An 18,957-nucleotide genomic window follows, 5' to 3' on the forward strand; every position below is an offset into this window, starting at 1 on the left:
CCAATGTTTGGCTTCAAAATGCCTCCTCAAGCAGTGGGTGACATCACTGTGACTACAACCATGGTTTGTAGAGTCTATGGCTACATGCCTATTTCAAGCAGTAACATCATAAATATATAGCAGTAACAATACATACATACATACATACATACATACATACATACATACATACATACATACATACATACATACATACATACATACATACATACATACATACATACATACATACATACATACATACATACATACATACATACATACATACATACATACATACATACATACATACATACATACATACATACATATATACCCTAAACACAGTTAATTTCAATAAATCTAAATAATACTGATTGATTTGGTAGGAGAAAAGTTTGGGGATCCCAAAAGTGGTAGGATAAATTGTCCAAAAATCATAAATGTCCGTGTGAAATTCAAGGCTATTTTAAGTTTTTGGTACATCAGAGTTGAGCAAACGGAGAGCAAATCAGCTGGTGCCACTAAAAAGCCGCTCAATAAGGGTGGATGAAGGGTGGTTTAAATTGGCAAGACATTTCATTCTCAATCAAAGCAAACAACTGAATACATCAGTATAAATGTAAGTCTGTTATATTGTAATGCATTGATGAAAAACAGGCCACCTACTTGATGTTTTCTGCTCTACAAATACACAGACACACTTCTTTTATCCCCCTTGCTGTAGTTTTGCTTTGAGGTTTTCAGTACATGACTCAGCATGTATCAAACTAATAGGACAGGTCACCAAGATCTTATGAGATAAATATTTCAGATGGTGAAAATGAGAACCAGAGGAAAGGTACACGAGCTATAACCACTCTCCGCATGAGATCAAAAGCCAGGTTCTTTATTCTCCACACCCAGAGAGATCAGATGAGAGCTGGTTTAACGGGCTGTCACACCAACAGGGGAGCATTACACCCCAGTGGTTTTCATCCACATGAAAAGCAGAGCACTGCTGAGAGTGGCAAAGGATGAGCTCCAAAAATCACACAAGCTATTCTTTTCCTTCTTTTACCGTGCGCAGTCACAGCCAACGCCTGTGTCATCGCCCATTCAGTACTGCAGGATAAATGCCTCATCAGGGTGTTAGCATCCACTCTTCACACCATCACTGGATGTGCTGCAGCAGTAATTAAAGTCCCCATTCAGCCCTTCACACACCATGACCTTTCCCAATGCAAACACTCATTGTCTCAGTTAAACCCTCGCCCCCTCCATCAGGTTGCTCACAGACATTTTTATGTTGAGAAAAGAGAATTAAATAATGCAAGTAACGGCATTCACTTGGAAAATAAAGTGTTATAGCTTCTTCTGGGAATTGTAGACTTGATGGGCTTTAACCGCCATTACAAGGGTGTCCCAGGAACTTTGGCATAAACACTTGAGGAGACAGAATACTCTTGATAGGCACCATCATCATAACCTATAATCAGAAGATATGCAAATGACAGAGATGTTTCCCCTGATGCTGCAGTGCCTGTCGTCGTTTTGTTCCCTGGGAGCTCTCCTGTCAGCGCTCACGCAGGAGAATGGGAGTGATTGCAGAGAGGGCTGTTTGTTTAACATGTCAGTGGAGCAGCCGTGCTGAGAGGGTGGGACCAGATGGAGAAACAGAAGAGGCAGGGAACCCATCTACAGGGGGTACTGGCCCCTCAGTGACTGCTGGGATATGACTAAAACACACTTATGGTGCAAAGCACAATGATACGTGAGCTGAAATGTTTTGTGTTTACACAAATGTATCTCTATGAAAACATGTCAGGGTGAGTGTGACCCATAGACTGTATAAAATATGTACGTAGTATCCGTGACGTCACCCATCTGTTTCTGAAGAGCTGTTTTGAGGCCAATCGTCAGCGGCAGCCATTTTGCTGCTCTCGAGCGATTGTGACGTAAAGAGGTGGGCTTTGAGCCTCCTAGCCAACAACTATAGTGTTCCCGCCTACCAATCAAGTAAGCTGTGCCTCTCATTGGAAGACTCGTAATCTAAATATCTTCATAACTGCCACGTTAGAAAAAAATTCACCCCCCGTACAAAATTAAAATCAAGCCGTTCCAGGGCCATCAAGCAGCTAATATGGTTTCTGCAAGCACCAGGGTACAGTTGGCTGTGAAAACAGAAGCAAGGGTTAGAGTACCAAACCATACCAAACTGTACCGAACCAAACCAGACTGCTTGGTGTAAACACACACACATGAATTAAACGTTTGTAGTGTGTACGTGTTGTGTATAGTGGAAAATGCGGGACATCAGTATAATGGTTCCACAAGTCATTCTCTACCACTCAAACTCTGGCTTCAAAAAAGTCATTAGCATAAGATGTCAGCACTCATCACCTTGGGAAATTTAGCTTCACTTTTGTTCAAGAGGAGGAGGAGAAGGAAGTGTAGTGGACCTTAGTATTCAGTCAGGTTTGGAAATAAAGAAACTGACAAAAAGTTGGACATGTCTTGGAATGTATTTAGGCTTATTCAAGGTTTTTAAAAACAGAGAGTGAGTTTTTCCCCATAGACTGTATAAAATATGGACTTAGTATCCGTGACGTCACCCATCTGTTTCTGAAGAGGTGTTTTGAGGCCAATCGGCGGCGGTAGCCGTTTTGCTGCTGTCAAGCGAGTGTGACGCAAAGAGAGTTTGAGCCTCCTAGCCAACAGCTACAGTGTTCCTGTTGTCAATCAAGACAGTTGTGCCTCTCATTGGAAGACTTGTAATCTCAATCTCTTCGAAATTGCCACATTAGAAAAAAATTCACCTTCCATACAGTGTGTGCTGATAGAGAAAGGAGCTATCCAGACTACACTCGTCTTTTATAGCAGGCTGTAAACATGTTTATTTCTGCTGTAAAGATCATCTTTTTTGAATTGGTGTGTATGTGGTTTCCAGTACTTCCGGAGCCAGCCTCAAGCAGATCCTCAATGAACTGCTGTTTTTAACACTTCCGCATTGGACTCATATTTTTAGACCGGAGGTTGCCGCTTGGTATGACCAAATGGAGGTATCTTCTGATTAAACAGCCATGTAAAATCAGCTGCTTTCAGGTAGATTATCATGAGACAATAACAAAGGTCATCAGTGTCATTCTAGCAGAGTGTGTAATGTCAGTCAAAGCTTGAAGATGTCAGTAATTAGTGTTTTCCCAATAATATTATATTTTATCATATTATATAGTGCATAATGTTAACAGTAATGTGTTTTTTTTTACCCTACTGTTATCAGAGAGGTACTCTCTATCTCCCAATACTCAATCTAAGTATCAAAATCTGTCTCAGGAAGGAAAAATAGATCTGAACATGTCTGAAATTAGTGTGAGCTTAAGTTGAAGGGTTTCTTTTTTACTTCAAATTATTAATCATGCTCTGAAAAGGATCCTGATTAAACACCACAAAATGTCTTCCTCCCACTCTTGCTCATAGAGACAAAATGAAAATAGACACACACACAAGTGAGCACCCCTTGTCTATGAAATGACACCCTATTTTGTTCTCATTTAAGCTTTTTATATTCAGTAAGAGGGTGAGGTACAAAGGCCCCAAAGCTGTCTTGGGTCATTAAACCCCACATTTTCTTTCTTCTTTCAGAATGTGTTTTCTTGCACTTACAGCAGAGAGAGCTGACAGATTAGACAGGGGGCTGCGTTCACAGGCTGCCTATGGGCTTCAGGAGGGTGGGCTGCTTGCTGGTGCTTGGGGCAGCAAAAAACCACGCCTGTCAGTGTTTGACGGGCCAATCCAGGAGTGCAGTCATGGGGAGGTATGATTGATGATATTATGTACTCACACAGGATCTGAATGCCAGCACACTCCTGTGATTTAATCCCTGTTCCTTCATCACACATCCGGGCGCAGCAGATGGACTGGACGACGCCAAACCCCCTCGCTCTCCTTGAGGCCGACGCCATAAGTGTCAAGACCACCATTACTAATCAATTCTTTGAGACGGCGCTCACTGAACACAGCAGCTGTATTACACATCACTGTTCATTTATATCCAATTCACTACACTGATATAAAGAAATGAAACTCTGATGATGAGGAGATCAGAGTAAGTTTGAGCTAAATGTAATCTTTTCTGAAATATCAGAAAACTGGATTATGGATTTGTTGTGACATTGGCCTCCACCTGAACATTTAGTAGAAAAAAGCACCACCCACGAGTTCTCTTGGACGGCTGTGTTGACACATGTTTTGATTCAGCTGAAAGCCAGTCACGATGACATTTAGTCTTCTTTGAATCCAATGATGATGATAGAAAAAAACATCTTGTACATTTAATATCTTCAATTATTTTAGTCCTGGACAGACGTAATACACACAACCCTCCTGCTTGACAAGACTGACCCCTAGTGGTGATTACAGGAACTTAGTTTGAAACAACAGCATGAAGCCCTCTGTATAACCGTCAATGCCAGAGACACATTAATCTCTGAGTCTCCTGTTACAAGGTAAAACACACAGGTCAGGCTATACATCCAGAGTGTGCTAACAGTATAAGAATCAAACCTGTCAGGCTGTAAATCCAAGAATAAGCAGAGCTACACTGCAGAGATTAAGCCAGACATCTTCCAGTCGGACCACAAAGACCTCATTGTACTAGGATAGCATATAAAGAGCAGACAGGAGAATGACTTTGGCAGTGATCTACAATTATAGTTTAGGCTTAGTGGCCGCAGAGGCTTGTGAAATCTCTCCCGTATAAACAGATGTACTGTTTGTTAATGCTAAGATGCTACAGAGTGAGAAGTGACAATATGGAGGGGAGATTTTTGTTATAGAATTAGTAATCGTACATGACAAGGACAAAGCATTGTGCTGAAACATAACAGTAAAATAGCTGGAGAGCAACTGGAAATGTATAATAAAAAATATGAAGGACAATCATTCATGCATTTAGGAGAGTTTACAAAGAGTTTACTACTGAAAGTCAATAAACTGTTGGGCTATTAAAAGCATATAATATGATCTGCTTGATAAAAAGTGACAACTCTCAGTGCAATAACAAAGTTTCACAAAGGAGGAAACCTACCTGAGCATCCGAAGACACACGATCTCAGATCAAAGAAAAGGTGCCCGCTGATGCATCATAGGTAGCAACAAGTTATCATCAATAGCACTGGAGAGCATTATTATCAATCACTCTCGGGAAAGACAAAAGTATCTCTCCATGCTTGATCATGAAATCAATGCATTTCTATCACTGAGAGGAATGGGTCGCCCAGAGATCTCTGCGGTTGAGTAATGTGAAATCTATCGCAGGTTAGTCCACGTGGCCTGGACAAGATCAAAGACAAGACCCCAGAAAAGTTGGTATTGATTAGGAGCTGCAGAGATGTGAGTAAGAACGGACACTGTGAGCAGAATTTGAAACGCTTTGAAAGATAAGGATGTGTCTTGTAATTTGGAAAAAAAAGGAAATTAGAATATTTAAGAAGCTGTGGTTAAAAAAAAAAAAAAAAAGATTTCAAGTAGAAAAAGAATATCTACCAACACTACCGTTGTACTCATTTTTCTTGCTATATTTGCAAATTTCCATTTTTTTTAATAATTTGCCAAAGATGTCCTTTTTAAAGCTTGTAGGGCTGTCAGCTCTAACGTGTTAATTGAGATGCAATGAAGGTCCAGAAATTAACTTGTTAATGTTTTTTTATATCATGCTTTTCTGTACTTTTGGCACACCATAGTTACGTCACTGCTCCGGCTGCTGTGTTGATGGATAACACAATACCACGGTACATTTTACTCTTAAAAACTCCCAAGCGGTTCTGATGACAGGTCAAAAGTAATATACACCTTGGCTGTTTTCGAAACCACCTGCTACATACTACCTATGAATGTAATAGGCAGTAAGTACTACATACTGCATACTGGTTTGAGAGTAGTCTGTAGTATGACAGTTCTGTTGGATCTGTTCTGCAGTATGCTGGGCCAGGTGCAGTTTGATTTCCGTTTTCATAAAGCGGAAGTAAACAACTGCTTCTTTAGCATCCACTTATAATTTTTAAAGTTAAGAAGTGTTTTATATGGAATTTATTCATTTTCACAACAGCTAAAAAATGAGCGCCCCCCCATCAAATACAGAAAAAATAAGAAGTGGGACGTTAGCTTAGTGCGTTGTGGGAAACTGTGCGAGGGAGACTGGTCCGCTGCAAACTGAGAAATTTTCTCGAATCAGTACGAAATCCGGGTAGTTTTGGCATAATGCAGATTTTACTCTTGTTCACATACTGCATACTGAATTTTGGCCAAATCAGTATGGTCTGCTAGTATCGTAGGCAAATTCAAAAACAGCCTTTGTGTCGAACAGAATCAAATTGTCACCTATGTCATCTCCTGGCAGCTAAGCATACAGGTGCAACTAATTAGATAGATGTCGTGATGCAGCGCAAAAGCCGGCACAGCACTATTTATGAGTGTTGGAATCACAACAGACCTGTAGCCTGGATCTAGAGGTCAGCATTTTGTGACCAGTCATATGCCTTACCTTCCCGGGGAACAATAGTTTCACAAATACAGGACTTTTATGAAACTGAGACCACAACCAAACTGGAACTCCTCAACAGTGCAAATGCTGTTGCATTAACCAGGGATCACTGGAAAACAGTATGTGCTCAAAATGATCTCAGAACAACTGCACATCATATTGACACTGATTGGATCTCTTTACATGCACTCCTGCATATTTCCTTATGTATGACAGTGTTGTCCTTCAAAATAAAAACTGTATTTCACAGACGAAGCCCTTTGAATGGTTTCAGACCACACTGGTGTAGCAGTGCAGCAATAATTTGAATAATAACTTCAAAAGTCAAGATCATGAAGTACATTTCATTGCATTCATTTGATTTCCAAGTCAAGACACTGTTTAGAATCGCTTGTTAACATGGAACTCGAACACTATTTTGAAACGTGAAATAATGGAGTTTCAAGAAAGGGATTAAAGATGTGATCAATCAATATTAACATCTGAAATTCTACAGTTAATTGTAACTAAAAACTGTTAAAGCTGCTTCCCTTTTAAAAAGCAGATAATATGATTTTGCATTGTTCCTTTCTTTGTCTTGTGACCTACTATATTGACCAAATGTCCCTTTTTTTAAAACACCTTTATTTGAATGTGTGAACACACACAGGTTAAATCAAACACATTTTTAAAAAAGCATGTTTCCTCATGAATTGATTTACACCTTCAGTTGTGAAATTCTTAAGAAGATTTTGAAAGAAGTAAATAATTCCTATTTCAAAGAAGGGAAAAACAGATTTATTCCTAACGAAATAAATCTGTTTTGGCGGTGCAATAGTTTTAAGCTGTTATGTCAGACTTACCTTTGGCCACTTTGGGTTGAGCTCACATGCTTTTTCAGCGTCCTCCAGTGCGGCCTGGTGTTGTCCCAGTTTGAGGAGAGCTGCTGAGCGGTTACTGTACAAGATGCAGTTCTGTGGGTCAGCTTGAAGGGCGTTTGTGTACAAATGAACGGCCGTCTGAAAGTCTCCGCGCTGACATGCCTCGTTGCTCTGCTGCACCTTCTCCATGAACTCTGCTTTGCTGAGACCATACCCTGGACCACCGTCCCCGGAAACACACCGGATAGGTCTGCCCGCTGTCCGAGAGCTGAAGATTGAAAACTGGAAAAAATAAACAGAAGAGTGAGAGAGTCAGTGTGATTTAAAAACCTCATAAAAACTCACTTCTATCAACTGCCCTGGACAGTTGATGGAAGCTGCAGCTAAAATGTTAACGACTGTTTGTGAGAGTGTAATCAAACCACCTCATCTTCTCCAGCAGAGACCCTTCAACTGTAGTGAAATTTATACGACAGCTATCATGAACATACCTTTTTCACACCATATGTTTATCATTGTATACAAGAGGAAAAGCACATTTGTTCCTCATTACTGATAAATATATATATACATAATTTAAAAAATGATTTAGTTTGGCAAGCTCTGTGCCTATTATAACTCTCATGCAGTAAAACATAATTAAAAATGTCCTATTGACCAACTGGTAGACTTATTTGTTCTACTTGTGCTGTACCTGTTAAGAAAAGTCAAGGTCAATGTTTGGATTAAAGTGTATAAAACCAGAGGGGCTATCATTTTTTATGTTTGATCTCATATAACTGTGTAAGCATCTTCTCTAATAACTGTGATTTAGCATAATGAAATTATAAAATGTACTGAAAATATCATTGCATTGTATGAAAATTAGTGATGTTAGACTAAATGGCAGATCAACTAGTCGTTTTGAATATATAGTAACCTGTCAAAATAAATTACTTTGTTTCCTCACACTGTCAGCTTATAAAGTTCTACTCTTTAAGTCCTGTTAACACTCTGATGCATCAATTCTTAAGGCAACAAAATAATATTTTTTTGATTTCACTAAGTTTGCTATTACACAATTTTGGTATGATTAAATACAGTCCCTGCATTTTGGATGGAAGATGATATCATACACTGCTTGACAAAAGTCTTGTCACATAAGGATATAGTGGAAAAGAAGGTTGATTTTTCTGATGAATCATCCTCTGAACTGCATCCCGATCGCCGCAAATACTGCAGAAGACCTGTTGGAACCTGCATGGATCCAAGATTCACCCAAAAAACAGTCAAGTTTGGTGGAGGAAAAATCCTGGTTTGGGGCTACATCCAATATGGAGCGTGTGAGAGATCTGCAGAGTGGATGGCAACATTAACAGCCTGAAATATCAAAAAAATTCTTGCTGCACATTACATTACAAACCACAAGAGAGGGCAAATTCTGCAGCAGGATGGTGCTCCTTCTCATACTTCAGTCTCCACATTGAAGTTCCTGAAAGCGAAGAAGATCAAGGTGCTCCAGGATTGAGCTGCCCAGTCACCAGACATGAACATTATTGAGCATGTCTGGAGTAAGATGAAGGAGGAGGTTTGGAAGATGAAACCTAAGAGTCTTGATGAACTCTGGGAGTCCTGTAAGACTGCTTTCTTTGTTATTCCAGAGGACTTTGTTGCTAAGTTATTTGAGTCATTGCCAAGACGTATGGATGCAGTCATCCAAGCTCATGGGAGTCATACAAGATATTAATTATTTTTTCCAAGGCACCATGACTTTATGGTCTGATGTTATTGTAGCATGTTTGTGTATTCAAAGTAAAGGATATGTTTAATTCCTACATTATTTTTGTATGCGACAAGACTTCTGTCCAAGCAAAATCTGACCTTTCTGTCCTGATTAAATGAAAAAACTCAATGAATGATAAAAAAAACTTTATTTTGGTCAAATAAAAATAATTGAGTGTGCTTTGCCTTCCATATGAGCCATTTCTGATTCCAATTGATCAACTACAAGTAAAGTTGTTATTTGTTGTTCCTACAACTTGGATAAGTGACAAGAATTTTGTCAGAGACTGTATGCTGAATAATTCAATTTATTTAAACTCGTGAAAACAACTTGAATGTATTTTACGACCAAACTGTTTCAAACATGTGAAGAAAAACAACATTTTTGTCACAATAAAAAGAAAAATACCAAGCCTTCAGACATTTTTCTATCTCTCCCTGGCATGAGAGAGGGCTGAAATGGTAACTTTGACAATAAACACCATAAGATCTTTAAAATAAAGCTGTATTTTATTGAGGCAGAGGCTAAAAACGTTTAGTCCTTGCATATATTATGTTGGATTGTGGATCTTTGAAGAGATACATAGATCCAGATAATGGTTTTGTTGCATCTCTGCCTTTAAGATAAAAAAATAAAGACATCTTCTCTGATGTTTACAGCCTGTTACCTGTTTTTCTGATACAATAGATTAGATGTAAATCAACAGTTTCAAGCTCAACTCAGGAAAGACATCTTGACTACGCTTAAAAGTCACCCACTTCCAATTAATATGCCTGCCTTAGAGCGAAGCCATCGGCATTATTAAGGGATTTAATCTATTACTGTTTCCATTCATTATCAACTTGTAAGACTCCTGAACTGACAAACCTTATGATAGCAAGGTTGGTTATCATATCATCTTAAATCTTGCTGTAAATGTATCCCACCTTCAGTGAGATTGATTAGGTAGATGAGTGCCATATCTATTTTGCAGCGACAGTTTTCTGAGTGTTGCAGAATCATGAAATCCTCTTGGGTAGCATGTTTTTAGGAGCAGCTTCCATTATAGGCTACCTCTTTCTCACCACACCTCCTCAGACTGAATTCTGGGATAGGGCAGGCTGGGTAATTACTTCCAGAAGCCCGGGGAGTAAAAGCAGCAGACATGAGGGCTTTTGGTTAGCTATCGAGTAGTTAAACTTCAAGTTACACTGTAAGCAACAATCAGTTTCTTTTTAGTACCCTTGGACTTTCATCTCCTCCAAACTTTCCTGCTTTTCTCCTTTAAAACAATCGAACTCTATTTTCCATCACATAATAACCTAGAGAAAGATTACTTCCTGCTTCACTTTGGCTGGACTTTAAAAGGTCCAGTCTTTTAATTCCTCCCTCTAATAGCCAATGAAACACCTGTGGATCACTTATGCTGCAAAATTTGTTGGGTAAACCAGTGGGGGGGACTACACAGAGACTTTAAAACAAGTGCTTACTGCTGTGTTTGTAGCTTTAAGTCCCAACCTCATACTGGCAACAAAAAAAAAACTGACAGCAATGGTCACACATGCCTGCATTAAAGGGCCTGCACCAAAAGATATACAAGGAACACATCTATTATTGATGAGTGGTTCCTGGAACTAAAGAATGATATTCCTCCTGAGAGAGTCCCTTTAACCTGGCTGATCAGCAGAGCCAGAAGAGGGGATGGTCCACTGAGTGCTGCTGTCTCTTCTGCTACAACAAACAGGGGGCTGACTATATGAGTGCAGGAAGGGTGGAGAGAGAGAGAGAGAGAGAGAGAGAGAGAGAGAGAGAGAATAAAAAACTAATACTGAGGGCAGTGTACCAACTTAATGCTAAGTAGCCAAGCAGTTTTTCACAGACTGCACATTTTTTGAGTTTACAGATTGTTGTGTGAATTTACTGCAACTGTGCAACTTTCTATTCATGCAATAATAAAAAGAAGTCCAGCTGTTCAGTCTATTTATAATCTAATCACTCTTCAAATGACGACTTTTGCTCACACTTGCTGCAAGAAAGCCCACACATTCACTGAGCAGTACAGTAGTGTGTGCAAGACTGGAAAATCGATAGAGGACTTTTACGAGGTTTTCGCAGGAATGGTCATTTGGTATTTCCTGTCCAGGACGCTGGGTAAAAAGTGTTATTCAGGGGGCAATAAAATGTCAACAACTACACAAAAAGGCAGCTCGTTTGAAAGTTTGTTAAGTAGGTCTTTTTTTTAATCCATTTACCTTTTCCTTCAGAGCCGTTTGCTTCTCCATCCTGTCTCACTGCTTTGGTTTGTGCGACGGATTATCGCTCTCATCCCATCACACTCCTTCCCCGCTTTGTGTCGACTGTTTCTGCTTCAAGAGGTGTTCAAAAGTCAGACAAGAAGTTCACGCTGGTGAGCATGTGTCGACAAACTGCGAGGAAAATCCACAAAGTCCGAGCTGTGTGGCGTTCAGGAGAAACTTTTCTCAAGGAAAGTGCGCCATGTTGTCAAATCTTTTTCTTTTTTTTCCCTTGTCTTTTTTCCCCCTGTTGCCATAGCGGATTTCTGAGCGTTGAACAGAGGGAGGCATAAAGGTCTGTGGGAGACTAAATCAGGAAAGATAAACTACATAGACGTAAAGCTCAGCTGGGCATTATTTGTGTTGTAGACAATAATTAATTAATTTATAATATAAAATATGTAGAAACTTGAGCTCAATCTCAGGTTATGGGTGATAATGAATGTTGTAATGGGCAGCAGGATTTTTTTTTTTTAAAAGACACATCTCCAGCGTGCACAAGCCAATTAGTGCCACACCTGGGCTGAGTGATAGTGCATTCAAGTCGCATTGCTCAGCTCACTCGTTGCTTCAAGCAGCTAGTGATGGGAGGTTCGGCTCTTTTCAGAGAACCGACTCTTTAAACTCGGCTCTCAAAGAAGAGCCGACTCTTTCGACTCCCGAACGATTAGGGTTTTGATTGAGGTTAGGGTTGGTATTAGGTTTAGGATTAGGGTTAGGGTTAGGATTAGGGTTAGGATTAGGGATGGAACCAGAACCAAACTAATGCAAACTGAACCAGAACCAGAATCAGACTCAAGCAAACAGATCCAGAACCAAACAAAACCAGAACCAAACAGAACCGAACCAGAACCGAACAGAACCAGATCCAAATCAGAACCCAATCAGAACCCAACACAAAACCGAACAGATCCCAACCAGAACCCAACCAGAACCCAACCAGAACAGAACCAGATCCAAATCAGAACCAAATCAGAATCGAACCAGAACCAAGCCAGAAGCGAACCAGAACCAAATTCATGCAAACAGAACCAGAACCAAAACCAAACTCAAGCAAACAGAACCAGAACCAAAACCAAACTCAAGCAAACAGAACCAGAACCAAACTCGAGCAAACATTATAAATGTCCTCAGTACAGGTTGGCCTTGAGAAAATTAGATGCCTCAGTTTGGGATAGGGTTAGGGTTGTCATTAAGGTTAGGGTTAGCATTAGGGTTAGGATTAGGGTTAGGGTTAGGATTAGGGTTAGGATTGAGTTTTGATTGAGGTTAGGGTTGGTATTAGATTTAGGATTAGGTCTAGGGTTATGGTTAAGGTTAGGGTTAGGATGAGGGTTAGGATTAAAGTTAGGGTTAGAGTTAGGATTAAGGTTATGGTTAGGGTTGTGATTATGGTTAGAATTAGGGTTATTAGGGTTAGCATTAGGGTTAGGGCTAGGGCTATGGTTAAGGTTAGGGTTATGATTAGGGTTAGGGTTATAATTAGGGTTAGGGTTAGGATTAGGGTTAGGGTTAGGGTTTTGATTAGGATTTGGGTTAGGGTTAGGGTTAGGATTAGGGTTAGGGTTGGGATTAGGGGTATTGTTAGGATAAGGGTTAGGGTTAGGTTTAGGGTTAGGGTTAGGATTATGTTTATGATTAATGTCAGGGTTAGGGTTAGAACCAGAACCAAACAAATGCAAACTGAACCAGAACCAGAACCAAACTCAAGCAAACAGAATCAAAACCAAACTCAAGCAAACAGAACCAGAACCAAACTCAAGCAAACAGAACCAGAACCGAACTCAATCAAACAGAACCAGAACCAGAACTTAACCAGAACCGAATCAGAACCGAACCAGAACTGAGCCAGAACCGAACTCAAGCAAACAGAACCAGAACCAGAACCAAATTTGAGCAAACAGAACCAGAACTAAGTCAACCAAACAGAACCAGAACCAAACTCAAACAGAACCAGAACCAACTCAAGCAAACAGAACCAGAACCAGAACCAAACAAATGCATACTGAACCAGAACCAGAACCAAATTCGAGCAAACAGAACCAGAACCAAGTCAAGCAAACAGAACCAGAACCAAACTCAAACAGAACCAGAACCAACTCAAGAAAACAGAACCTGAACCAACTTAAGCAAACAGAACCAGAACTTTATATTCTATATTCTTTGTAGTGATAGAAAATCACATCAGATATTCAATTTCATTTCAGGTCTTGGTTCTGTAACATGTTACTCTGTAACAAACCTTTTAATTTCCATAAACTTGGTAGGTGTCTAAATAAGTTACATTAAAACACAAATCTACTATGGAAGTAATTTACAAGACAGAATAGAGTTGCTAGTTCTGAAACCTGTTTCTCCTCTGGAATGGAAGTCTTGAGAATGGAACTGTATTTGAAATGTACATTATGTAACCAGAGTTTACATGCTGAGTCGAAAAAATGCTCTTATAGCCTGCTCAGTTTGCCCTCAGCTGCAAACATTTCAGTCAACGCAAATCAGAGTTTGCAAAGTAAGTCACCATGTGGAAAGTTTGTGAAAACTTTTGTTGTGAGCCAGCTCATGCAGGTTCATCCAGCAGTTCGACATCAGATAAATCATGTAAAAACAACTTATTATAATAATTCAACCAATGTATAGTATATACATATGATAGGCTACTGTACATTACATTCTTTATTACAAGACTATTAATGCCACGTTCAGTTTTCTTCACACCAGTCCTCCTAATGTGGTCTTATTGATAACTTTTACTCAAATCAGCACCAAGATTGCTCCCGTTATGTATCTGGCCATATTGTGTTGATTGAATTAACCTCAATGACTTCATGTTGTTACCCTCACAGGTCCTAATAAACGATGCAAATTGAAGGGCTTTTTGGTTCAACAGGAAAACATTCTATGTAGTAGCAATAGTCACTACTTTGTCAAAGAGTTCATGGGTGAAGGGACGTTTGGCAAAGTTGTCAAGTGTGTGAATTTAATTACATCACAGGAAGTGGCCCCTAAGATCCTGAAAACTAAGGACGGGATAATGGCTTACAGAGAGGTAGATAACTTCTTCTTTGAAATGATGATTTTGATTAGACTTTTACAATTTAATGAATTGCTTGCTGATGTCATTACTCTTCAGATCTACATACTCAATAAAGTGAGCGTTCTTGACCCAGTCAGGAAGAACATGGTTCAGTTCCTTGACCATTTTGTGCACAAAGGACACACCTGTCTGGCTTTTGAACTACTAGACATGAGTCTGAATCAGCTGCTCAGGGATAGAAACATGAAACCGCTGTCTCTCAGTGAGATAAGGCCAATTGCACAGCAGGTAAAGACCACAAACTGGACTTCTTACAATCTAAAAACCAACTGCCACAAAAATAATAATAGTTATAAATGCAAAACAAAAATGATAACTGTGCACTTGTAGACACGTATCTGTTGTCTTTGTGATCTGTATAATCCTGAACCCTGACCAGTGGTATCTTTTTAACATTTTGTCCTCTGTGTTTGACGATGGTGACAGCTCTTGACGCCTTGAAGGGCATAGGTATCATCCACACCGACATAAAGCCAGATAACATAATGCTGGTAAACCATGCAGACCAGCCCTTCAGAGTTAAAGTAATAGACTTTGGTGTGGCCTTCCCTACCTCTGAATCAACATCGGGAATTACTATTCAGCCTCAGGGTTACAAGTAAGACAAAGCAGTTCTCTGGTTAAAGGGAAGTTGGGTTGAGGTAGCTATCAATAAGTGTACTATACATAGAAGGAAATACTAATCAGCGCAACCCCTGTTTGGAGAAGCCAGTTGGAGGTCCCATGCTAAGCTATGCAGACAGGGTCGTGAGAAACACGTACTCCAGCCACTAAAATTAGTCTTACATGTAAAAAGCATTTCAATTTAAGTGTTCACTTTGTTTTTAGATTTTTCCACATGGTTGGTACTCTTTGCATGAGTCTAGCTGGATTATTTGTTATGGGTTTTGCAGAATCCCCCATTAAAACAGTGGACCTGGAGTTCTCTCAGTGTTGCACATGAAGTGTTGATGTTTACATTCAGCGGAGCTAGCCTCTGCTGTCTGAGGAGATCAGTATCACTCAGAGGAACTCAGTGTAACCTATACTGTAACCAGTTTGAACAGCCTGTACAAACACATGCATGCACCAACTGTGACACAGCATTTTTCCTACCCAAACAGCTAACGTAAGGCAAAATACATTTAATGACGTGTAGGAATTTAGAGCTGTTTTTGATAGAAAGTGCAGATGGAAAAAAACTGTCTAGAATTAAAAAAAAAAGACAACAACATACTCTTAGACTCAAATGTTTTTTATGTGTAGTTTAGTTTTAGTGGTACATGTTTGCTTCTTTTAACCTCATCTACAATGTGTGGAGGAGCTACAGCTGGCTTCTCTAAACAGGGGCCATGCCGACTATTCTCACTGTATGTAGTGCACTTTGCAATTCAGCCCATTCTTCTTCTTCCTTGTCTTCTTCAAAAAAATGCCCTTAATTTGAAAATGATCTTGGTTTGGTTTAGACAAGCTTCAGTATACTTGTTGAATTTGACATGTGGTTCTCAAACACTTCACACAGGGCACCTGAAGTGTGCCTGGGTCTCCACATCTCTGAGGTTGGTAGACACATGGAATCTCGGTTGTGTGCTGGCTTTCTTGCACCTCGGTAAACATACGTTTTCCTCAGTGGGCGAAAATGAGTTGGTAAATTCTCAGAAATATGTTGATTTTAATGCAATGACATTTACACACATGCTTAGACATAGCAGGTGACTTGATGTAGGATGTGATTTTCTATGTCGTCCTTCCAGATGAGGGATATTGTTCTAAAACGTCTGACCACCTCCTCGATGCTGGTGACTTCACACACAAGTTCTTTAAGAAAAAACAGCTCTGCCACAATCCCCAATGGTGGCTGAAGGTATTAAAACATACTGATGTATCTCACTGAGCTCTTTGCATTCATTTGGCTCACTGCCAAAAAACCTCTTAAAATAGATCACACGTTAAGGAGGATATGTTAGAATCATATATATGGTATGTTGCTCCTTTAGACACCAAGGGAGTACCAACTCTACACTGACAGTGTGTTACCCAAAATATGAGAGAGGTATTTTGAAAGCCTGAATAGCCTGATAACAGTAAGTGGTCAGTTTAAGCTGTAAATATACATTAGTACAGATTGACTGTATCACTGACAGAAAGTAGGCAGATAAACCGAACTTCTACCTACCATTCAAATCCAGGCTTGTCCAGAGATGCTAAAATCCATTGAACTGGAGGATAAATGAGCATTTGTGAGCCTCCTGAAATGCATTTTAGAGATTGACCTGGAGAAGAGGATCGCCCCTGAAGAGGCTCTCCGGCATCCTTTTGTCAGCATGGCTCATATGAAGGCTCAGAGGGGCACCAGAATGTAGTAAGTTAGCTTTGTATCTCGTAGTGAGGTTTCAGATCTTCACATTGTCATTCACACTCACAGGCCATGTTCTGTATCTCAAGGATTCAAGGATTCAAGGGTTGTTTTGTTGTCATGCAAACACATGCTGTCACATGAGGTTCAAAGAAATTTTGTACTCAGGTTCTGGTTAAAACCTAATAATAAAAACAAGGAGCCAATAGAAAAAGAGAAAGAAAGACATTGAAGAGCATTTAGGTCTCCATAGAGGAAGTTGTAATTCTGCACTGATCAATTGTCATCCAACTTACACTCTTTTAGGTTGCCGAGTATGCAGATGACACTGTCTGTTATTCTGATGCGAATTCTGTTCATACTGCCACTCTATATAATCAGTTATCACAGTTATCATTTCATCTTTTACATAACTGCATAACATGAAAATAGACTGTAACTGCACAAAACATAAATATTGCTTTTCAATGCATGATAGAAAAGAGTGTGATATTTTAAATTACAGGGAATTTGGATCAACATGTTGACATCCTTCAGTCAAATGTCAGACCATGACTGTCTTTACAAAAAGTGACTCTTGCTTTTGTTTTTTTAAAATCTTCACTGTTTCATTAAGGATAATAATTGCATATGTGAATTTTTTTTTAAAGTCAAGTCAAGCTTTCTTTTTTTGCTACTTGAAATGATTATAATGTATAGACCCATGATTGAGGAATGCACATATTTAAATAGTGATTGACATATTTATTCCTAAATTGCCATATTTTTTTTAGTGTGGAGAAGTCTTTGGATTTGATGTCAGTTGTCCCTTCTGATGAAGAGGAACTACACCCTGCAGATGAGTTGGACTGAGATGCTAAAGTTGAAGCACCTGCAGTCTTACTAAATCCATGTTTAAATAAAATGCATTCAAAGACAGAACAGCTGTCTGTCCATGCATACATGTTCCGCTTACACTTTTAAAACTACTGTCAAATATGTATGCATGCAGAAACAATCAACAGGTCTATTCTTATTTTTGATATCACAGATCAAATATGTAACAGTTTTGAATTACATACACAAAATAATCTGTAAAGGTAAGCATGTGCACTGCTTAGCCTTGCAGGAATTTTACATCTTCCTATAGTTCTTAGCTTTTTCCAAAAATAAATTGCACCTTAATGGTAACTCCAAATACAGATCAATGAATATTTTTTGCTAGGCCTTCAGACTGCAACACGAGTCTGCAGGGATTTTGTAGAAATAAGAAGCTTGTGTCATAAAAACATGCAATAGTACAGACTGATGTAACCACAGCACACTCCCACATAACAGAATATCGTTCGTACATGCAGCTCTGCACCACCAGATGGAGTTACAGCGCTTCAGAGAGCACATGTTGGCCCTGACACCAGTGAGACAAAGTAAATGGACTACTCAAGTTACTGCAGTCTTTTCTGTTTTGATAGGGCCTAGCTGGGTGTGATTTATTATGACTACCAAGACTTGAAAGAGAAAAGCAACTTTGGAAGCATATATTTGCTGTTTGATGAGTTTGTTGCCATTCTAAAAAGAGACTTTAGGTTTAAAACAAATTAAAACATAGGAGCAAAATTGTGACAGCAGTCTCTGAAAAGGAGAGGATGGAGACTTATATCTTATCAAATCACAAAGAATTGTATGGTGTTGACCACTAAAACTAGGCTCATCAGTCAAACTCACTTTAATGTGACTTTTGTATTTTTATGAGGCGTCTACAACTCCTAACTGGTATGGCCATAGACTGTAAATAAGTCTATGGGTATGACTCTATCTATGCTGGCTGAAATGTAATGTCGGTCTTTCTACAGTTACGATTTAGACTCACATAGACTCCCCTAACATTTTTTTTCAATAAATAATATAGATCTTTTCTCCTTTTAGCAACATTTTCTCAACTTATGTGACCAAATGTTAAAAATGGTCAGATAGGAGACACAGTAATGATGTGCTTGAAATCCATTAATCTCCTGTTGTCAAATACACAAATGTATTTCACCCCTGACATAATGAGCAACCTGAATTGGCAGGCTGACCTATATTTAAAAAATTGAAATTAAATCTGCCAATAGTCGCCATATAGTTTGAAAATATATAATCATGTAGTTAA

The 18,957-nt window shown here is 39.3% G+C and overlaps 1 protein-coding gene across 1 annotated transcript in view; it reads right to left on the reverse strand.

The window, feature by feature from the left end:
- The window catches only part of LOC117819442 (tetratricopeptide repeat protein 28-like), a 209,169-nt gene extending 197,328 nt beyond the window's left edge, over positions 1 to 11,841 (reverse strand). The window contains exons 1-2 of the mRNA XM_034692808.1: positions 11,356 to 11,841; positions 7,345 to 7,644 (exon numbers count right to left, since the gene is read on the reverse strand). Of these exons, the coding sequence (XP_034548699.1) occupies positions 7,345 to 7,644; positions 11,356 to 11,385 (330 nt within the window). The 5' untranslated portion in view covers positions 11,386 to 11,841. The remainder of the gene's footprint in view (positions 1 to 7,344; positions 7,645 to 11,355) is intronic.
- Positions 11,842 to 18,957: the final 7,116 nt, after the last annotated feature.

Source organism: Notolabrus celidotus, chromosome 9 (genome assembly GCF_009762535.1).
Source record: "Notolabrus celidotus isolate fNotCel1 chromosome 9, fNotCel1.pri, whole genome shotgun sequence".
Taxonomy (NCBI): Eukaryota; Metazoa; Chordata; class Actinopteri; order Labriformes; family Labridae; genus Notolabrus; species Notolabrus celidotus.